Here is a 24,934-nt window from a genome sequence, read left to right as displayed (position 1 = left end):
TATGGCTCTTCCCAACCACTTCCCGGTTGACTCATTGACTTCAAAATACCCGCATGGCGGTCGGACAAGACACAAAGACCTCTACGATTTGTCACATAATGTCTTATGCAAGCCAAAAACCAACTCCAATTCTCATAGTTCTCCTTCTCAACAATGGCAAACGCTAACGGAAAGAGTTGTTCATTTGCATCAACTCCCATTGCAATCAACATAGTCCCACGATATTTACCATAAAGATGAGTGCCATCTATGGTAATTATTGGCCTACAATGTGGGAAGCCTTTGATCGAGGGACCAAATGACCAAAAACTTTATCAAATTGTTGGACATTGGGATCATTAGTGGGCTTATTGACAAAATGAACGGCGGTTCCCGGATTAACCTCTTTTAAAGCATCTAAGTAACGGGGAAGATAAGCATAAGACTCCTCCCAATCTCCATAAAGATCCGCCAAAGCTCTTTGTTTTGCCATCCAAGTCTTCCAATAAGAGATCTTGAAGTTGAACTCCTTTGTTATGGATGCCCTTAACAAACTCACCTTAGCCCCCCAATCTTCTTTCACAAGATGCTTAATAGCATTGCTAATAAACTCCCCCCTTAAATTTGGATGATCAAGAGATAGTTTCCGAACCACACAAGAAGCTTCATGTGGCCCTTCGTATGACACAATTGTGAAAACATCCATATGGATGTTTTTTTTAGTGGCTCTCAAATACCAACTACAAGGTGACGGTTGTCTATTACATTTATAAGTCACGGTGTGAGGTCTTGATTCGGCAATTTTATAAACTTGGTTTCTAGCCACGTTGTAGGTTGTCACAACTTGTCGCAAAAGCTCTTTGCTTGCAAAATCTTGCCCCTTACTAAATTCCTCACCACTCTTAAATGGAGCCACACATGACTTATACCAACTATTTTCATGCCCAACATCTAAAGCTCCAAGTTCGATAAATTGGGTGTTAGTACATGGTTGAGAAACAAGGTCTACCATATCATCCTCATCCTCACTCAACAAAAGCAATGCATCCTCCTCTTCAATCCCATTTTCAATCTCATCTCCAAAAATATTACCATCTATGGCCACTTCGTCAACATGATTACTTGACAAAGACACATGCCAATTAGGATCCTCAACTTGACTAAGCATATTTGTGAATGACAAATTAGGATCTTCTTCAATAGGCTTTAACTCGATAAACAAATCCATGGAACCGGCTTTTGATTGACACACAATTGCCCACAAAACTTTCAAACTAAGATCATTATTCAAGGATACTACTTTGTAACCTCTTACACTTGGAAATTTCATTTTGATATTTAGCTCAAATTTTGATCTATCAACCTCTAAAGACTCATAAATTTCATTCTTGAGCTCATTAAAACTAATATTACTACTAACAAGAACAAAGGTTTCACAACCACCCTTATAGCTAATATCTTCACCATTTACCACAACTTCACCATTCCACCAACAAGTCAAAGGGTAATTATTCACCTCCATTGTAAATAATCAAACTAAATACTAAGCACAACAATCAATCTACTAATTTCAACAATTACAAACTAAATAAAACGAAATTACTAATCAAAATAAATCGAAATTAGTAAACAAAAGTTGGGGATTAATTGCTACTCTATGCACGAAACTAGTACATTAGGGATGAATTAATACCTTTAGATGAATATAGGATGAACTAGGTTGATGGATAGCAAATGATTAAAAGAAATTAGGACGAATTTGGATGACAATTTGGGGTTTTCGCAACTTAGGGTTTCGAAAATAAAATTGGGGATTTTCTGGGTTTGTGTAAATAAGAGAGTGATTGTGTTTACTCGGGTTTTTTTTTTATATAAGAGGCTAAGCCGCCCAGGTTCTTAGCGGCTTCCCCTGTTTTTTGTGTGCCTCACAACTCCAGTATCTACTGCAATGTCTGGCATGGAAAAAAACATAAAGCCGCTATACTTCTTAGCGGCTTTATGACTTGCAATTTTTTTTAATGAATCCTTGCGAAGCCGCTAAGAACCTCAGCGGCTTTGCTATTTGTACCCATTTTTTTGCACTCCAGTAGCTACTGTAACTTGAGGACGAATTTTTTCAGTAACAAAGAGGCAAGCCGCTAAGAAGTATATCGGCTTTGCCAAAAAACTGGAAAAAAAAAATCAGCGATGACGTGGACACTAGTAACCAAATTATGTTAAATTAAACGCTAATTGTCAAATTAAGTGGGTAATTAACGCTAATTACCCAAAAAATTCTCTAAATCACATCAAGATATTTTACAAGTTGTTCTCCATTAATGTACATTCAAGCTTTCATTATTGGAGATTACATGATTTTTACACATCATCATTCATCATATACATATAAGAGAATATGGTGTTATTATTATTAGTATATGTATTAGACTAACTACCAGTCTACCACTAGTTACCGCAATATTGGGTTGAAAATATTGCTCGACTGCCCTGATTCATCAAGAGGATTCCATACGTTCCATGTCGTCGGCCTTGGGTCGGCTACGTAAACAAGAATTAACAAATTTACGATAGTTTTGTACGCAACTGCTATCTTCATGATCACCAAAAAAAGACAAGGTTTCTCTGCAATTGTTCGCTACAAAGCTGGTGAAGTTTGTTGACAAAAACTCAAAGCAATCTTTGATGTCTTCCGGCATTGAATTGATATCTTCCAATTTCTCTTTGCATGGCTTGGACAAACTACTTTCCTCGATCTTTTCCGATATGCAATTCGCTCTACCTTTTAATCAAACCGGGATATATAATTAAGGTTAGTATGCAAATAGATTAAATTACAAATTCTTATTTGAGACGGTCCTAACTCCTAAGTTTGAAGTAATGTATCTAAAATAACCCTTATATCTAGTTAGTAATAATGAGCTTTAGTTACAACTTACTACTGTTAGAAACATGTTTTTTCCATTTGTTTCACGCTTATAAGAGTCCAAGAGAGACTTATTGCCTTGTTTCTTGTACTCTCTTTGTGTCGGTTATTTGTTTACATATTATCTATTTATAAGTGTCTAATTTATTTGTTTATCTTTCTACATTGGATATACTTTTTAAGGATAATTTGATCATCTATATAATATATGGTCAACTTACCACTCAATCACATACCCACAAATGGTCCCCTCGATCCAATTCTCTTCTTCTTTGTGCTAAAATCAAAGGTAAATAAATGACCAGAATGAAGGGAGTAAGCCTATAGGTTAATAAAAGAGGGGCGGGCGGGTGGAAGGGATATTTCTCCTTCTAATTATAAATTCTAAGAAATTCATCAATTCTCATTTTCATTACTCCATTACGGCCTACGCACATATTTTTTTCTTTGTATTCTTTAGAATTGTAATTTTATTATAAAACGTAGTTTTAGAAAAAAAGGACAATAAAAGTGAGATGAAGGAAGTACATCAAATAATAACGTAAACTTAATTTACTAAAAAAAGTAAAGTATAACTAAGAAGTAGATACCTCCAGAGGATTGGGCAGTAGCCGTAAGAGCATGGAGGACAACGAAGGCAACAAAGATAGTTCCTACGATTTCATTAAAAAGTTTTCCCATTGGGTATGTATAATGTATGTACGTACGTATGTATGTATGTATGTATTCGTGCTTTAAAATGATGTAGTTCGTCGTCTATTTATAGTCTATCCAAATATATAGCGCCATGATAACATATTTGGTAGCTGCCCTTAATAAACATGGTTGGCACTACAACTTGTAAGTTATAACCAGCTCTCCATCTCGTTTCAACATTCATTAAATTGTTTATTATACCATGTATATATTATTGGATACGAATCATATGATATACACATTGTCGTCTACATGCTCTATAATACTCCCTCCGTCCCGGTTAATAATTACTCCCTCTATCCCGGTCATTTGTTGTTCTTTTCCATTTTGGGGTGTCTCAATCATTTGCCGTCCTTTCTATTTTAAGAATGAACTTGATGAGTAATTTGATCATTCTCATTCAATTTGTTCCACTTGTCATTTAGTTATTGACCTTTTCCTCATTCTTTGGTCTTTGTGCCAAAACGAAAGTACAACAATTGACCGGAACAAAGGGAGTATGATTTTTTATTTTTAGGCGTATCAGTTAATAGTTAACATTTCTATCTATAGCATATTTTATCCTATGTGCAGGTAGTAGATTTGTGAAGTAATATTATTATTAACACAAGTATTCTATCTCACATCTTTTTCGTCTTTGTATCGAATTCAATTGATAACTATTAAATGAGACGGAGCGGGGGGAGGGGGAGGGGGGGGAGGGGCGGAGTACAATACTCCCTCCATACCATACCAATGGTAACATTGAGAATCTTGGCACTATTTATGGTCGTAGGGGAATCTTCGATATTATTCTTAATCTATAAGACAAAATATAGTCATGTGAGATCTTGTTTGAATTATCGTCATGAATGCTATAAGAATATCCAATTTTTATAATTTTAATAATGTGTAACTAAAGATATTCACGTTGCAAAACGTGTCTCGGCAAGTGTGAAAAAGTCAATGTTACCATTGGTGTGGTATGGAGTAGGGATGTCAATTATGGCCCAAACCGAACCGATCCCGAATCGAACCGAAGGAAAAATTCGATCCAAATCCACCCTTTAAAAACCCATCCCTGATCCACTATTTAAAAACCCATATCCATATCCACTATTTGAAAACCCGAACCAAATCCAAACCTGATCCATTCATACCCGAACCCGATCCAATCGAATATTTTTGAAAATTTAGGTTTTATTAACCTTGAAATTTTCAATTTTCTTATATAAATTTATTTTTTTTTGTAGTCAAATCAAGTTTCGGATTGGGTTTTGGATTATATGGTGGATCGATTATGGATTTGGAGCGGGTATGGGTTTGAAGAAAGTATAATGGTTCGGGTATGGATTTTAAAATTTTGGACATAGATCGGATACGGATATGGATCTGTGATCCAATAAGTAAGTGGATCGGGTTCAGATATTGCAAAACCCGATTCAATCCGACCCATTGCCATCCCTATTCCCTAGTATGGAGGGAGTATTTGTTAGGATAATCTATTATTTAGAGTAGCTGACAATTATTATATAAGTATTTCAATGCCAGTTTCATGAGGCTGGAATTTTTTATTCCAGGTATACATGCCATTGTCTTTGAATTATTCAATAGGTTCATGACATTCTTATTATTTGCAGCAATTGTTGTAACTTGTAACCAAAACACTTGGGAGGAAGAAAAGGCCGAAATAAAGTTAATAATAAAAACATTATTTTGTAATCAAAGTAGTGATACAACTCATCGACAATTTAAATCACTCGGTTGGAGGATGAAAATTTCAAAACTTTTAGTTAATTTCATTTTTTTTTTCAAATTTACCTTATACTTTACTTGGTTGCGCCCTTTAAGTGCATGACCCCGTCAGTCATAAACGACGCACATTCATAATTGAATAACCATAGCCGGTTAGACTTAGCCAAGTCTAGGAATTAGGACTTAGGAGTCAGTCTTAGGAGGCATGTAGCTTGCGTAACTGCGTACTAGCGTTTTAGAGAGATTGATATTTCACATTAATTGTGCTACATTATATGGTTGAACCTATATTAGGCATTTGGGCACATTATGGTTCGTACGTCAGTCCTAGCGAAGAACATGTAGCTTTCACACGCACCTTAGATCGATGCATCTATAGGGCGTGGTTTCTAATAACATGCGTTTCTGGGGTAGTTCGATATATCAGAATGAAGCCCTAAATGATACAGAGTAAGTAAGAACATTTAGCATACAAATAAACTTATGAAGGTTCCAGCTCCGAAAACCATTTAAACATCCTATCAGACCAATTAAGATTCTCTCCATTTCCTAAAAGAAATGGAGGGTCCATTTCCGGTAAACAGTCTAGATTTTTTCTTGTTGTGATCTAATGTACTCCCTCCTATTCTAAATAACTCTCCCTATTTCTTTCCGTCTCACAATACTCTCCCTATTTCCTTATTTGGTAAAGTTTTTTGTTATGAAATGACCATCTTACCCTTACTACTTTTCAATAATTACCACCCAACCCACCCTAAATCCATCCTATTATAAGACTAACCCAGCCCACTAATCTAACAATCCACTAATCTAACCCAGCCCACCCACACTTAACCCCAATTACTCCCGCCTTATATTCCCCGTCCCCTCATAGAAAACCCTAACTTTCTCTCTCTTCCGCCATTGTCTTCCCTCTCATAACCTCTCTTCCGCCATTCTTCTACCTTCTTATCTTCATCAATCACTACGTTTCTTCATCTTATCATCATCATTGTCACCATATAATCAATTTATACCATCATCTGCTTCATTACCTTCGATTAATTCAAAAAAAACATGAAAAAAATCGGCCCTTTTCGTCTGAAATTGATCTGCGTTATATGGAGAAGTTATATGAAGATTTTGATCTGGGTGAGGATGAGATGTAGATGAAAGATGACGAAGTTGATGTTGGATTGTTTGATGAAGTTGTTGCATGTTCTTCTGATGTAGTTCATCTGACAGTTGTGGATGAGGAGAGGGAGAGGAAGCAACAAGTGAGAAGAGATGCTGAGAGAAAGGCTATGAGGTGGTTAGCCAGGTGTAAAAATGAAGAGAGTAGAAGACGGTTTATGGAGGATCTATGTAAATACTGGCCTCAGTTTCAGGTTTTAATGGAGTATGAAGTTGAGGAGAGTGCAAGGGAGAAGGTATCTGATATTACATGTTCTTCTGATGTTTCTAATTAAGGTGACGAATTAGATCCGGTTGCCATAAGAGAAAGCCCATTGATTACAAAGTGGTTTATTGAGGTGCTTTCAAAATATTGGCCTGGTTTTGGTTGATTTACAGGAAGATGAAGGGCAAGGGAGGTTGATTTCTTGATCTTTAACTCTAATTAATTACTGTTTTTTTGTTGTTGTTGAATGGACTAGTGATGATAACTGTTTTTGAAAAAAAATTATGTTTCATCTAAATGAAACTGCCCAGTGATCACTTGTTGAGGGTAGTGTTTAGCCTTCAATGTTGATGTACACGCACTACGCCACCACCATTTGTTGTGAAGAGGCTGTGCATGTACAACAATATTGAGATTATTGTTTACTAAAGCTGATTGACTGAATTGCTCATGTTTCATGTTAATATCCATAGTGCCAAAGACCGAATAATAGAAAAGTAGTGCAAAGTTCTAAATAAAATGCTTCAACAGACTTTACAAAATGTGTTTTTGCTTGATTCTTGGTTGCTTTTGCTGGATTGTTTGCTGTTTCTGCATGATTCTTTGCTATTTCTGCTGGATTGTTTGTTGTTACTGCTGGAATGTTTACTGTGTTTTCTCCTTTCTTCATCTGCGAATATGCTGACAGTGAGAACACATCTAGTCTTTGTCATACAAAAACTGTCCAAAATTTGTCAAAATGCTGTTACTGCTGGATTGTTTACTCAGTAATGTTACCAACAGGGGCATTGTCCCCTGTTGGGTCATTACTACCATTAACATGTTCAGTAATGTTACCAACAGGTGCATTGTCTCCTGTTGGTTCATTACTGGTTCCACTGGTGCTTGTTATTGAAGGAAATGTAGATTCATATACAAACTTAACATACTCATATATGTCTAAATAATTTGTCATAAAATTAAAACGGATTTTATGCATGCAAACAAAATAACAAAGAGAAGAAATCATGTTCTTACAATGGGTATTTCGGATTTATAGGGCACAAAAGAAATCTCCTTTTCTTTTGTTCTTGAGCTTTCCTTATGGATGAACAAGATCTAAGTATAAGATCTCTCCCTAAGCTTTATACCCAAGGCTTTCTCTTAATCTAATTAATATTATTTGAGCTAGTATAATATTAATCTAGGTAGAAAAATGAACCAAAATATTTATAAAACACTTATATATTTCGGTTTAGGGGAGGAAGAGATGAGAGCTTTTTATCTCTCTAAAAACTCTTATTTTTAGATTAAATGAATGGAATGAATACACTAACTAAAACCAAGTAGTGTATATAGAAAAATAAGACAAAAACCTTGCCTTTTCTCTCTAGGAAAACCGGTGGGTGGGGGTGCTTTTAGGGGAGCCAATGCATGCCCATATTGGTCTTCACAAGGTGAATAGGGTTGCATGGCTACCTAGCTATTTCATCATTATGTTTCCTATTTAAAATATCAACACAATTTTAGCTAATGCACCTCCATTATTTCGGCACTTTTAGATAATATGGATTCCATATTATTTTGTCAATTGTCAATATGTTACATGTCACATGTCACATAAATTTGTTATGTATTTTTAACATATTAAAAATCAACGTATTAATAAAATACGTCACATACAAAAATTGACTTAGTAATCTCATAATTACTTGTGCCAAAATATTTTACCAATTCATAAATCGTATTTACAAAAATTCATTCAATTCTGATTGTTTCCTTAAACAATAATTTCATCTGAGTAATGAAACAATTCGATTACTCAGACCGTATCACATTTAATCATATTTCAATATAATACGTAAAATTTACTTCCAAAATCGTCCGTCAATTTTCTAGTAATTTAATTAACTCGTAACATTATACGATTAATTAAATAATCAATTAAGAGTATTGCCCTTTAGGTATGACCTAGGGGTCAATCGATCACCACCGTCACACGACAAGAATGTCAAACTCTAGTCACCAATCATTACCGATATATGTTGACCAGGTTGACAAGAATAACAATATTACTTCCCAATTGTATTCATTTTAATGAGACTTAAACATGTGATCATCATGATCAACAGTCGTGATCGCATTATTGTCGGAGGACACATATTCCAACAATCTCCCACTTGTCCTCGACAAGTGTGCGTCACCAATTCTCTTGTCCTATTACTATCTCCCACTCAATGCAAGGTGTCTTTCAGGTCGTACTTGCAAGTGATCATATCGAGAGTGGTTTCCTCGATCTGGAGAACAACTGATTGACCGGATTTATCCACTCTGGATACCTTCCGAGCGTGGCCACGCATTTCCAGTTCATTACTCCTCGAGTGGCCCTGAGATATTGTTATAACCCTGACTAGGGGTGGACAATTCCTATCGCACTCATTCCCTTCGACTAGCCACAGCCATCATAACCCAAAATATGCCCATTTGACCCCATTTACGAAGGTCGTAGTAACACAAATCAAAGTTAATCTGAAACTGTGCCATCTTAGGAGAATAGTCTTTAGTCAAAAGAATCGACTCATTTGAATACTATAGTAGCTCTCGCCACGACCAGGCTATATAAATTTGCCAGAACTCTATAAGCGGTCATAAGGCCCGACAAAATGTTCCTAACAGTCTGCCTATGTGATCGACTAGTCATCTCACATGACTCTATGGCACTTGAACTTGCCATCAATCGCCTCACACTCTAGTCACTTCGAGACGTCACCTCATATAAGTGACTATGGGCAAATACTATGTTAATCCGTGTTCACTTTAACGGGGTTCAATTGTCACTACAACCCGTTTGGATATAACAATGTATAAATTAAAGATAAAAGACAAATGTGATTATGAACATGAACAAAAACAACACTTTTATTTCATTTCAAAATCTAATAAAAATTTGGTACACGTTTAAGTCCCATGGACGTAACATGTCCATCATGTTTAGCTTGCGATAAAGGCTTGGTGAGCGGATCGGCTATGTTGTCATCCGTCCCAACCTTACATAACGCAATTTCCTTTCTATCAATAAAATCTCTTATTACATGATACTTTCTAAGTACGTGTCTAGATCTATTACTAGACTTTGGCTCTTTAGCTTGGAAGATCGTCCCACTATTATCACAATAGAGAGTGATGGGATCATCGGCGGTAGGTACTACTTTTAGACCTTCCGTGAATTGCTTGATCCACATAGCTTCCTTGGCGAGCTTCGATGCTTTGCTATGTACTCAGCCTCCGTTGTTGAATCCGCGGTTACAGCTTCCTTGAAGCTTCTCCAGCTTACGGCACCACCATTGAGCATAAACACGAAACCAGCTTGTGATTTCATGTCATCTCTATCTGTTTGAAAACTTGAGTCCGTGTATCCATTAACACGCAACTCAGTGTCTCCTCCAAACACAAGAATAGAGTCCTTAGTTCTTCTCAAGTACTTAAGGATGTTCTTGACAGCAATCCAGTGACTCTCACCTGGATTTCCTTGATATCTACTCGTCATGCTCAAGGCATACGAGACATCAGGGCGTTTGCATATCATGGCATACATGATTGATCCGACAGCGGAAGCGTAAGGGATTTCACTCATGCGTTCAACATCATGGGGTTTAGAGGGAGATTGAGTCTTGCTCAATATCGTCCCGATTACCATAGGTACCAAACCCCTTTTGGATTTGTCCATGCTGAATCGTCGAAGAATCTTATCAACATAAGACTCTTGACTTAGTGCCAATATCCTCTTGGGTCTATCTCTATAGATCCGGATACCTAATATGCGTTGTGCCTCTCCTAAATCCTTCATTTGGAAGTGGTTACCTAACCACTTCTTAACAGAAGACAACATTGGAATATCATTTCCAATGAGTAGTATGTCATCGACATACAAGATTAGGAACACAACATTGCTCCCACTGAATTTCATGTATAAACATGGTTCCTCAACATTTCGAGTGAAACCATTTTCCTTTATAACATGATTGAATCGATGATTCCAACTTCTAGATGCTTGCTTAAGACCATAAATGGATCTCTTAAGCTTGCACACTTTGTTAGGATTTTTCGAATCAACAAAACCTTCGGGTTGTATCATGTACACCTCCTCTTCTAAATGCCCATTTAGAAAAGCGGTTTTGACATCCATTTGCCATATTTCATAATCATGAAATGCGGCGATCGCTAACAAAATCCGTATGGATCTTAGCATGGCTACGGGGGCAAATGTCTCATCATAATGGAGACCTTGGACTTGGGTAAATCCTTTTGCCACTAGCCTAGCTTTGTAGACATCATCATGTCCTTCTATGCCATTCTTGACTTTGAATATCCATTTGCATTGAAGGGGTCTTGCCCCTTTAGGCAAATCTACCAAGTCCCAAACTTGGTTTTCAAGCATAGAATCCATTTCGGACTTCATGGCTTCAAGCCATAAGGTGGAATTAGGACTAGAGATTGCGGCCTTGTAGGTGGCGGGCTCGTCACTTTCCATAAGCAACACATCGAGTGTTCCATCTTCCTCGATAAGTCCCACATATCGATCGGGATGGCGAATTACTCGTCCCGTCCTTCTTAGTGGAGGAGGTACAACCGCGTTAGACGACGAAGGAACATCTTCTTGCGTCTCTACCTCGGTTTGTGGCTCTTGAACTTCGTCAAGTTCAAAATTTCTCCCACTCTGTCGATTAGAAATGAATTGACTTTCTAAGAAGACAGCCTCACTAGACACAAACACTTTGTTTTCTTGAGGTTTGTAGAAGTAGTATCCTCGACAATGCGAGGGGTAACCCACAAAAGTGCATTTTTCGGATCTTGGGGCAAGCTTATTGTCGGGCTTAGTCTTGACGTAAGCATCACATCCCCAAATCCTCATGTAGGATATATTGGGAACCTTTCCCGTCCACATCTCATATGGAGTCTTTTAGATGGATTTAGTGGGACTATTGTTCAAAGATCTAATTGCGGTTTGAAGCGCAAATCCCCAAAACGAGTTCGGTAACTCGGTTTGGCTCATCATGGATCGAACCATATCAAGTAGGGTTCGATTCCTCCTTTCGGCAACACCATTGAGTTGTGGTGTTCCGGGTGGAGAAAGTTGTGATATAATACCACAACCTTTCAAGTGTGAATCAAATTCAAGGCTAAGGTATTCACCACCACGATCGGAACGCAGTGCTTTTACCTTTTTGTTCAATTGGTTCTCTACTTTGTTTTGAAATTCCTTGAATTTCTCAAACGCTTCACTCTTATGTTTCATTAAATAGACATGCCCATGTCTACTTAAATCGTCGGTGAAGGTTATAAAGTAGTCATAATTACCACGAGCGGTGATACTCATTGGTCCACATACATCGGTGTGTATGAGTCCTAATAGCTCACTAGCTCGTGTCCCTTTACCAATAAAAGGATTACGAGTCATTTTGCCAAGTAGGCAATATTCGCATGTACCAAATGATTGATAATCAAATGGTGTAATCACATTAGTAGAAATTAATCTTTTGATGCGATTCTCGTTTATGTGACCTAATCGACAATGCCAAATGAACGCTTCACTTGGGTCACTTGTTTTGAGTTTCTTTGAATGAATGTTATAAATATCATTTGTCGGATTTGAGGTCTCTAAAATGTATATGCCATTTATGGAAGAAGCTTGGCCAATAACCAAATCATTCCTTGAAATAGAGCAACGATTGTTCTTAATGACAAAACAAAAACCATCCATGTCTAGCATGGCGATTGAAATAATGTTTTTAGAGAGTGTAGGAACATAAAAACAATTATGCAAATACAACTCAAAACCGTTTGGCAAAGCTAGAACATAAGTTCCTTTGGATTCGGCCGCTACCCGAGCTCCATTTCCAAGGCGTAGATCCACATCTCCCTTGCTAAGCTTCTCCACATCTCTTAAACCCTGTAAATGATTACAAAGGTGAGAACCACAACCGGTATCTAGTACCCATGTCGTAGTGGAAGTATAATTTATATCAATAACATAAATTTCTTTAGGAATTGTACCTTTCGGAGTAATGATTCCTTCCCTTATATTTCGCAAATACACGGGACAATTCCTTAGCCAATGTCCCATGCCATAGCAATAATGGCATTCATCATTAATTTGCTTGAAGTTCTTGATTTTCTTTCCCTTCTTCTTGAACCTCTTGCCCTTTGTAGCAAGAACTTGATTGCTAGAGCTCCCACTAGCTTTGGCATCTTTATCTTCCAGAGACAAAGACCCTATAGATTGTGTGAGGTAGTCTTCCTGAGACGGACTCACACGAGGTCTAGTAGTAGGTGGTTTAGAAGAAGTGATGAAGTTAAGGTTTCCATCCGAACCTATCCCGAAATGAAGTTCTCTAGTTGTATCGAAATCGTTGTTGGAGCAAATGTCGTCAAGAACATTGTGATATGAATCAATAGTGATAGGTGCGGTAGCATATGATGGATTCATTGTAAAGAACTACAAATATGGAGGAAAAGGAAATATTAACATTTGTCTTTTAAAATCATACTTGTAAAATATTAACAAGATATGAACATTTATATAGTGACCTCTACCCAACTATAATAAATGATTCCAAGACCCAAATTCATATCGACTTAGGCACGGTATGGCCGATGAAACCCTTATCAATATAACTCGGTGGATTAACGTTTTAATCGATTCTACTTTTAGAACTCTTGGTCGATAAAATTACTCTAATATTTATCTATAGCCCGGAACACATGCAACTACGGTCGCGAATACTTCCGTTGAGCTCAATCCAAATTTCGAATAAATGTGTCCATGATCCAAATCCATATCAACTTTGGCACGGTATGGCCGATGAAACCCTTATTAACATGAACTCGGTGGATTAACACTCATCACCCACTTCCCCTACGTAACAAGGTTTGTACCCCGGTAGGGCCGAGTGCACTCCCTCGCGAAATAGGTTTTCATGGTTTCTACTATTTGGTAAGGCTATGTCTCAATTGATTGTTTTAGCGAGAGGTCATGTCAATTTATTATCTATCACGTTTTAAGTGAACTAAAGCGGTGAACTACGATAATTCTAATTGACACGGTCGATAAACTCGATAAAAAGGACAATGCATGTTTAGTTATGGCGATTTAGCAATGCATGTGACATAAAATAAAATGCAAGCATAAAGATAAATAAATCCTAGTATGGCCTTTCCTAAAATAGAAAAACTCTTTAACTATTACAAATTCGGAAACCAACTCCATCGGTCCCTTGAACTTCGGTTGTGGCATGCATCTCGAGGCAACACCGTCTTTATGTATCGTCATTCTTGAAGAAATCCGTCTTCGGGAACTCCGGAATGAATAAAATTACATAATAAATTACATAATTCCTATTATACATTTGTAACTATAATAAAATAAATCTATTAAATTACAAAACGGTGATACGAGATCACAATAAAAATTACAACCGAATCGATATTCCCATACATTTCGGGAAATACCAATTAAAATCTAAGGCCATACTAAGTAAAATACATAATTCAAAATTACATAAATTAAAATTATGACTATCATAAATAAAATGCAGCATTATAATATGTAAGAACATGCTCAATTTTATGCTAAATCGCCTTTAATTGCCAATATCATATATTACTCGGTTTTTACGGATTTGCGTGATTTCAACATTTTATAATCACAAAAATACATAAACTCATATTTATGCATAAGTTAATTACCCTAACCTCTTAGGACTCAAAATATAGTCTTCACTAATAATTTGACCATAATTAACCCATATTTTATAAAATTGTTCATAAATGGACCAAAATTACAAAAATAAGCTATTAAACTTCAAATAAATCACAAAATTTCAAATAAATTCAAAATTTGAAATTTAAACTCATGAACATTCTGGAAAAATACCATGACACTCATAATGTTCAAAATCTTAGGTTAAAAATTTCGAAAATTTTCCGGAAAAACAATGTTGCGGTTTATCGATTTTTTAATAAAATAATCATAAAAACATGGAAAAATTATATCCATTAACATTTCAATTTTATATCTGAAAAAGATAATAAAAAGCAACATTAGACGTTTTTCCTAAGTCATAGATTATGTTTTATTAATTTTTAACTAATAATGTCACTATTTATGCTATTTTTCTTCAAAAATCCATAAATCATGCAAAATGACTTTTTTATGGCCAATTATTTTACACACATCTTGTAAAATTGCATGTGACAACATATAAAATTTCTTTGACCAGATTCGAAATTTAACTCATATTAACCTATTTTTCACTTTAAATCCGAATTAAAATTGAAAAATCCATATTTCGAGCATAACAAGTCCAAAATCTATGAAAATTTACAGGTTATCTCAAAATAATATGTGTCACAACATATCCAAAAATTAATGAAAAATTCGAAGTATAGCTATTTTTAGACCAAAAATGACATTTTTACTCATAAAATCACATTTAAATGCCATTATTGTAAATTATGAACAATAAAAATCCGAAAAATAACCAAAATATCCTAAAACACTTTAGGACCAGAAATATTAACATGCATGTAATAATTTCTTGATATATCATAATAACACAAATTTTACAAGTTTTATTTGTTATTCTTATAACTCGGAAAAACTTTTAACCAATTTGCATGCAAACAACCGTGGCTCATGATACCGATTGAAGGAAATGTAGATTCATATACAAACTTAACATACTCATATATGTCTAAATAATTTGTCATAAAATTAAAACGGATTTTATGCATGCAAACAAAATAACAAAGAGAAGAAATCATGTTCTTACAATGGGTATTTCGGATTTATAGGGCACAAAAGAAATCTCCTTTTCTTTTGTTCTTGAGCTTTCCTTATGGATGAACAAGATCTAAGTATAAGATCTCTCCCTAAGCTTTATACCCAAGGCTTTCTCTTAATCTAATTAATATTATTTGAGCTAGTATAATATTAATCTAGGTAGAAAAATGAACCAAAATATTTATAAAACACTTATATATTTCGGTTTAGGGGAGGAAGAGATGGGAGCTTTTTATCTCTCTAAAAACTCTTATTTTTAGATTAAATGAATGGAATGAATACACTAACTAAAACCAAGTAGTGTATATAGAAAAATAAGACAAAAACCTTGCCTTTTCTCTCTAGGAAAACCGGTGGGTGGGGGTGCTTTTAGGGGAGCCAATGCATGCCCATATTGGTCTTCACAAGGTGAATAGGGTTGCATGGCTACCTAGCTATTTCATCATTATGTTTCCTATTTAAAATATCAACACAATTTTAGCTAATGCACCTCCATTATTTCGGCACTTTTAGATAATATGGATTCCATATTATTTTGTCAATTGTCAATATGTTACATGTCACATGTCACATAAATTTGTTATGTATTTTTAACATATTAAAAATCAACGTATTAATAAAATACGTCACATACAAAAATTGACTTAGTAATCTCATAATTACTTGTGCCAAAATATTTTACCAATTCATAAATCGTATTTACAAAAATTCATTCAATTCTGATTGTTTCCTTAAACAATAATTTCATCTGAGTAATGAAACAATTCGATTACTCAGACCGTATCACATTTAATCATATTTCAATATAATACGTAAAATTTACTTCCAAAATCGTCCGTCAATTTTCTAGTAATTTAATTAACTCGTAACATTATACGATTAATTAAATAATCAATTAAGAGTATTGCCCTTTAGGTATGACCTAGGGGGTCAACTGATCACCACCGTCACACGACAGTAATGTCAAACTCTAGTCAGGCAATCATTACCGATATATGTTGACCAGTTGACAGTAACAATATTACTTCCCAATTGTATTCATTTTAATGAGACTTAAACATGTGATCATCATGATCAACAGTCGTGATCGCATTATTGTCGGAGGACACATATTCCAACAGTTATATCCCCTGCATTCTCTGATAATCTGCTTACTGAATTCACCAATTCACTTATGGTGGTTGCATCACCAACATTCTGAACATATTGTATGCATTCTTTCACTAAATCCATGTTAGCATTAAGATATTTAGGAAGTAAACCAGCTGCTGCTAGTTTAGACTTTTGCATATGTGGCACAGGATAATCTATGCCACCTTTTTTTTTTCATAATTTCAAGCATACATGCCTGCAATGTAATCCAAACATACTTGAGTTTGAGTGGATCTTGTTCTTTATATGCAGTGACTGTGTTTTGAATAAGTTCATCCAACTTGATTGCCTTTTTTTTGTTGGAGTGATTGTATTGATCTAAAAAATCCCAAATCCAAGACATTTAAGTCTGGTGAATTGGGTGTTTGATAAACCAATTCAATACGCCACCCATCTGCTGTTGCTGCCTTCTTAAAATCAGGATCATCATTGTTAATATGTGGTCGTGCATTATCTTGTTGAATGATTACATGTTTACCTAGACATGCAGGCCATTTAGCCTTTATTGTTGGCAACACTGAGTTAATAACCATATCTCTAGTAACTTGCTTGTTTATATACTATATGCACTTGGTTTTTAGTGTTCCTGCTGCTCTATTTTTTGAATTTCTAAGTGCTGGTACTTGGCTAACAAATGGCCAAATGCCTAACTTCCCATAAAAAAATGAGATCACCATTTGAAGCATACTTTGGTCTAGAAACAGCACACATGAACATTACCTTTTCAATGAATGCTTTAGATTGCACACATCTATGGGGTTCAGTTTCCCCCTTAGCCAAATAAAACCTTGTAGATGGTTTAGTTTTAGAAAACTATTTCTCATCCATATGAATGATATTGCTTTGATCTTTGAAAACCACTCTTTTAGTTACTTCATGATATTGTAAATGTTGTAGATTGAAAATTAATCTAGCAAGTTTGTTTTTATCAGTCAAACCTGGTTTCAATGCATTTGTGTGTCCCCTGATTTGCTTTGACATCACCCATCTTGATACTGTTGACTGGCTTACCCCTAATTGTTCAGAAAGTGAGTGTTGTGTGGTTCTCTTAAGAAGCTCAATTGACATGAGCTTCTCATTATCTAACACCACCCTGCCTATTTTCCTGCTTCCTTTCTTTTTGTTGTTGACATTGACTGGTATATTTGACCTCCTCTCCGACCTTGCTAGATTCCACACCTCAGTTATTGTCTTCCTGCAAACTGAGTATCTTACTGCCAGTTTCTTCATAATCCCATAGTGTGGTTTTCCATCAGTGCTGTTTTCTAAAAGTGTGTCAAGAATTTTTGATTTTTCTAAGTTTGTGAGATCTTCATTGAATGCTCTTGATTTTTTTGTTTGAAAGGTGTTTATGTGAAAGGTATTCTTTGGACACTTGCTGATAAATGACCCCCCCTAAATATCCATTCTATTTATAGCACAAAGAACTTTGCACTCTTTTAAAAATTTGGTTTAGGCGCACAAATGAAACTTGTTTGATATTTTGGCTCCATATTTGAATTTTGGTGCCAAATTTCAGACTTGGTGCAAGGATATGTAACATTTGACAGACTTTTTGGGTTAACTTAGCTTAAGGGACGTACTACTCAAATGGGCCATTTAAGAAATGATGAAGGAAATCTATGGTTAATCTGAAGTCCATCTTGTTCTGTTTTGTTATTCAGTTACTAATTCAATCTGTAAATTTTTTTCTGAAGTCCATCTTGTTCTGTAATTTTAATTTTACGCTTAATGTAATTTTATTAGTTCATGTAATTTTATTACTCCGTATGTAATTTAATTAAGTTTTAGAATTTGTAATAACTTGAACATCATGTAATTTTAATTTTACGCTTCACCATCTGTGTTTCGAAACTGTGATGGAGAAAACGCATCAGCAGCTGTGTGTATGAAAAGGGAGGGAAACGAAAATCTGGGTAAAAAGGGAGGGAGTAATTAGCTTCCAAAGAGGAGAGTTATTTAGAATAGGAGGGAGTATTAGATTTTAGTATAAAAAAATAAAAGTAAAAGCAAGTGGAATGAAAAGAATTGGAGTATATAAAATTGTGTTGTGAGAAGGAAATTGACCCTTTATTTCTTTTAGAACCTTGCTTCATACATTATTTACCCAAAACGTCTCATTATAGTCTATAGACGAGGATATCTGTCTATAGCTATAGACGGGCCAAATATCCACCCACTTTAAGCGAAACGGGTCAATTGTCACCACCTTAACGCCAAATGTTACCAGTACCATTTCCATGTAACAAACTACCTGTTGTAGCTTAGGAAATGACAATGGTGACATTTGGCTTTAAGGTGGTGACATTTAGCCCGTTTTACTTAAAATGGGTGGATATTTGGCCTGTCTATAGCTATACACGGATATGTGTCGTCTATAATGAGAATCCCCTATTTACTAAATGAATAGTTGAAACTCTAAATTTTCCCGCCTAAAAATATTTTCTAAAATAAGGTTTAGTTTTTTTAGCATATTTTATAAGTATAGTGAGCTATAATACACATAATATTTTAGATTTATATATTTATGTCATTTAGTATTTAACATTTTATACAAATTTATCTGCAGTCTTTTTATGATATAAAAAGAATTCATTTTTTTTGTTTAAAGAATCATACGATAAAATTCATTGATTTCTTATGATAAAAAGTTTGCGGCTAAAAATATATTATCAGTAAAATTTTATAAAATTATACTATTAATCTCTCGGTAAAAGAAAACTTTCATTGAAATACTCATTTCATAGCTTGATACGATTTTGATTTTAAATTTTCAAATCAAAATATAACGATGAGAAACGTAAAAATAAAAAAATTAATTAATTTAATTTTCAAAAATAATACACTAAAATGGTAAAACTATATATATACCGTGTATATAGTGCACGAATGTAAACTAGTTTGTGTTATTTACCTATGATGTTTCTCAATTCTCAAGCATCCACCTGTCAAATCAAGATTCACGATGTCAAAGTCAAACAATATAGCTCATGTAATGCATTCCTTTTTTTTTTTCCCCTTTTTTTCCCCTTTTTTTTCCCTTTTTTTTTTTGGTATTAGGAATGGCGTGTATTTAGATTTGAGAATATTACATAAAGGATACTCGATCTTTTTGTTATTAGTATAGCCGTATAGGTAGCATATAAATTTAGGGATTAAATGTGGGTCTGGATCGGATAGGGACTGAAATCACGTTTAATTTTTAATCCACAGATAAGTTGGTTAGCAGGTTTGGGAAGGGTTAGTGGGCAGGGCCTTTGTAATTTTCTCAAAATGCCTTGTCCGTACCCGCTTATTTGGTGGGCAGGATGGGTCGGGTCAATGAACGGGAGGACCCATGTACAACTCTGAAATTTATATACTATACTTGGTTGATATTCTTTTCTATTCTTTACGCTTTGTTTGAAAATACATTTCAGGTACCTAATTTGGTCAAAGTAGCTTATTTGACCAAAATTTCAGGTACCTTATTTTTTGTAAGCGTTTAGCAAGTAACTTATTTAACCAAATAAATTACCTGAAATGAAATGCTACCTAGAGTAGCATTTGGGATTTCAGGTACCTGATTTGATTTGATTTTCCTTTTTTACCCTTAAATCTATACTACTCCGTATTAAATAATTATCATATCCTTTTACGTCATTTCACTAAAATCAGTTGCCAAACATTTTTTTAATATAATCAGTTACCTTATTAGCTCCTAATTTTCAGTTACCTTATCAGTTAGTTTTTTAGGTTTCGATTTTTCAGTTTTCAGCTACCTTTTCATGTTTTAGCTAAATTTTCAATTAGTTCCATACAAGAGCCTTAGTCATATATATTCCGGCTATATTAAAATTGGTTGGTGTGAGTGGTAATAGCTTTCATCTCTTACACAAGTAGTTAGGGATCGATTTCTGACCCTTGCAAATGAAAAAACCAAACTTGAGAAGAAGATACTCATTAAGTTGCCTTCAGTACCCAAAAAAACAAAAAAAAAAAACATCCGGCTACTATGTTGCTCTAGGTCAAATATTTGCTCTTATGTAATTAGTTTATACTTTATAGCAATGTATATTTTGTTAAGAATCCGTACAATTCTTCCTCTTCTCATAGACTTATCAGGGTCACGTTATTATCTAGCAATCTTTCTTTGGGAAGAAATTGCTTCATTAACTTCATTGTTTATTACTAGTTCTTAGGTATTTTTTCGAACAAAATGGGTTATGGGATGATTTTATTTCAAATCAAGTTCTGCAAGATCTAACATGATATGCGAAAAATTAGAACAAACAAATTCAATCCACACAACCTTGCCTAAACGTGCAATATAATGAGAAACAGACACAGTATCTCTAGAGCTGGTAATTAGTTTGACTCGATTCAAATCCGAACCAGCATGACCCGAAAATGTTGCAAACCGAACCAGACGGACCCAACTCGATGATGACCCATAATCCGACTAAGGGCGACTAGAAACCAATCTCGAACCGCCGTGAGATTGCTCGTAACGCGAATCGACCCTATACATGCTTTGACCGGAACCTACCCGACTCGACTCGACCCGAAAGATAATTCGAAAGTTGTCCCGATCCAATATATAACCTGACATTAACTTAAAATATAACCTGAACATAAACAAAAGTTGAGGGTATAAAGACCAAAATAAAACGACATAATGAATGTCTTTTATAAAGTATTTAAAATTAACTAAGTTTGTAACTTTTTTAAATAAGTAGTTTAGATCGCGCGTAATATATGAGCTCAATTTAGTTAGGATATTAAATCTATTATTCTAAGGGTACTTGGGCTTATTCTCTAAAAAATAGATAATTGGGCCGGTTTAAGGTGATCCATGTGAAAGAAGAACAAGAGCCCAAGAAGTGAACGTTGGACTAGGGGAAGTCATTGTCGGGTGCAGTTTTCAGGAGCATCAGCGGTTATCAAACCGCTCCACACTAAGGAAGTAGTTACAAAGAGTCGGTAAAGAATGCCTATATAAAGAAGCATTCACCAAGAAAAACGACACACAACTCAAACAACAACTACAGTCTATCCTTATATCTTGTTAGTCTTAAGGGCTTGCTTGGAATGAGAGTAATTATTAAGGGAGTAATGTGAGCTAAAATAAGAAGAAATAGGACGGTGAAACCATTCATCTATCTATGGAGGTAATTAGCCATCTATCTCTTAGTTTGTATTTAGCATCCACAAATACTCTTGTGAAGACTCTATTGACGTTGTGTAATTGGCATTTTCTTGATGTATAAGTATCTTTGAAGATTCCTGTGTTTAAATTTGAGAATTATATCATTAATCCTTGAATGCTGAATTATATAATTAATTTACCGCTACTTATTAGATTATGCATCTACAATCGTGGCTCAAATCCTTACAATTTAGGGAAGATCACAAAGTGTAGAAGGCCGGATAGTTACGACCTCCAAAATATCTTAAGGTACTGTGCTTGTTTCCACACTAACAATGGTGTATACAAAGTTTTTACTTTTTTCTTATATTACTTAGGTTTACAATTCATTAATTTCATATTTTCCCTCTTGATTAAAATAAAGAGAAGTCGCCACCGAACTTTGTGAGAGTTCGGACGTTTGATCCATTTCACGCTCTAGTCAATATAATACAAAACAAGATTGCCATAGAATTATATACTGAAGTTCTAAAGATTCGTCTCTTCCCTTCTGAGTTAGAAATGACTCTCGCAACCAATTGAATAGGTTATCCAAAATTGAGTAAGGGGTGAAGGTACGTGTCGGGAAGCCCTTTAGTCGGACACCCGACCCGCTGTGGACACGGCCCACCTGCGAGCCCACTTCGATCTGTGGACGCACATCGGTCTTTTTGAAAGCCACGCTCGGCGGCGTAAAAACGCTTTCGACCGGATCGTTTTAGATCGGTCGGTTTCGTCTCGGTAAGGGTCTCGAAACGATTAGAGATGTTCGGAGTCGCCACCAAGCATTTGTGGGATGCCTGGAACCCGTTCGAAATCCACTTTATACCTCGGTCAAATTGAAGCACAAAGCAGCGTTTGACATAGGTACTAAAGATAAGGAAATCGCCCCTCTTTAGCATCCTATCTCTAGAATGACTCTCGTACGCCCTGGATAAGTTCGTCCACTTTCCAAAGTTTCTGAGTAAGAGGTGAAGGTACGTATTAGGAAGCCCTTTAATCAGACACCCAATCCCGTCCGCGTTTAGCGGCCTCTACTGATCGATCTTGGTTGGTTGAATGCAAAAGTTGATAAAACGGTTTAAATGCATGAATGTGCATCCAATGATTTAAATCTAACATGTGAGAGCTTTCTAAGTCGGTTTATTTAATCCAAGTATCAAGTATAAGATGTCGAGTTGGATTAATGATTGATTTGCATGCAACACGGAAATTAAACATCCATTTACCGTATTAGGTTTGGGGTGCATAACATGATCCATTTGTCTTAGTAAGGCATTTTGCAAATGTGGTTTTGAATAGTCATCTGATTCGTCCTATATCCAGGTTAACCGGAGTCGGGATCGTCCTAGACTAATGCTGGAAGGGAACATGCCCTGTACCAGACGGCTATATGAGGTGCGAGCCAGCCGGCGGTGTAAGGGGCCTCCCTCTGTTTTTGAAAATGAGAAATGGGGAGCCTGTTTAGGCGCAGGTTAGCCCACGGTTTATGTGTCGTGTTCTGACCTTTTAAAAAACGTTATAAAACGTGTTGAAAAATGGGTATTTGAACCCGGTTTGATTTGAAGGGGTCGTTTAGACCGCATTTGTTGATTTAAAGAACTAGACTCGAATAATCATCATTATTTTGATAATATTCGGTGTCGGGTTCGATTTGACAAACTTGACATGAATAGTTTTGAAAATGATTATGGACTAATTGTTTAAGTCCATTTGAATGTAATTAGCCGATACTCATCATCGTACTCGGGTTAAAATTCGGCATGGTATGTAGAACCAAGGATGACTTTGTGTTGGGGACTAATATGTTTGTTTGAAAATGTAAAGAAATGAAGTAAAAGGCTTCAAAATACCTTTTAAATGTCATTAACCAAATATTATCACCGAAACACGGATTTAACCGTCATGGTATGAGGAACCAAGGGTGAAAAATGTTTTATGGTTAAAACAAGTGAAATAAAATAAAAAGGGTTCGAAAATACTTGAAATGGTGAAAACCGATTACAAATATGAAGATGGATTAAAGGGAAATGACGAGAACAAACACGGTTGATCTCTGGCCTGAGCACCCCATTTAGGCGCGGGCCAGTTGGCGACCTAAGGGGCTTCTGCCTCAGACCAAAAATCAGTTTTGGCTCGTTTATTCCATGTTTTGGTTCATGTTATGCATGTTTTAACATGTTATAGTCATGAAACAAATGAAAACATAATAAAAGAGAATTTCTACACTCTCATACTTACATGTTTGGTTATGGCGAGTGACCGACGTAAGTGTAACAACTCGTTTGATCGGAAAAAACTCGGTTTAAAACCGTTTTGGTAAGTAAAAAAAAAGTGTTTTAATGTTAGTGATGGTGTAGTGGTCGAAATGGTCGGTCAAGTGATTTAATGCACGATTACGGTACCAAACAATGTGTAAGGCTTGTGTTTATGATCGGTATGTCGTAAATACGCGTCGGGTTGTGACTTAAGAAGTCGAATCGAGAATTTTAAGGGAGAAAAGAGGGGGCGGACACTCGCGTAAGTCTCAAATGGGTGGCATTTGAGGGGTATTTATAGGGAAATAAGTGGCTGTGTGAGTTTTGAGCGACGTGGCCACCTGGGCTGCTCAAAGAGGCGCGAGCCACGTCGCGGTTCTTCGAGTTGTGTTGTCACTTTCACAACAAACGCAATCATGATTTGTTTTATCCTAGGTTTTATAGTCACATGTTTGGTACTTGACCATTCATGAATCCGGGAAAACTTAAGGTAGAAGGTTTGAAATGTTTGGTTTTTTGTGGTTGACTCGGTTTGACTCGTTGTTGGAGTCGGGATTTGAATTTTTGAGTCGGTTTTTGGTCCGGTGTCGGTTTTGACTCTAGTTAGTGTCATTGCGACCCTGTCGTCGTGAATTAAACACTCCAAGTATTTTTGAAATGTTTTATTTTTGAAATCGTTTTAAGTTTTTCGACGTAAAGTTGCACACAAACTGTCGATCAAACCTCGCGATTCCAAAACATGTTGTAGTCCGATAATCATCGGGTGTTTGTTGGAGTCTCAGCAGATACTGGGTATCTACAGAGCCCCCAATTTGACTGAGGCTTG

General features: G+C 35.8%; 1 protein-coding gene across 1 annotated transcript; it reads right to left on the bottom strand.

Moving 5' to 3' along the window:
- Positions 1-256: 256 nt before the first annotated feature.
- Positions 257-1,501, bottom strand: LOC141600674 (uncharacterized). Its single transcript, XM_074420917.1, has one exon. The coding sequence runs from the start codon at positions 1,499-1,501 to the stop codon at positions 257-259; it is 1,245 nt and encodes a 414-aa protein (XP_074277018.1).
- Positions 1,502-24,934: the final 23,433 nt, after the last annotated feature.

The sequence above is a fragment of the Silene latifolia genome, chromosome 9 (assembly GCF_048544455.1).
Source record: "Silene latifolia isolate original U9 population chromosome 9, ASM4854445v1, whole genome shotgun sequence".
NCBI lineage: Eukaryota > Viridiplantae > Streptophyta > Magnoliopsida > Caryophyllales > Caryophyllaceae > Silene > Silene latifolia.
Note: the sequence above shows the minus strand (reverse complement) of the source record. Positions and strands in the feature narration are given on the sequence as shown.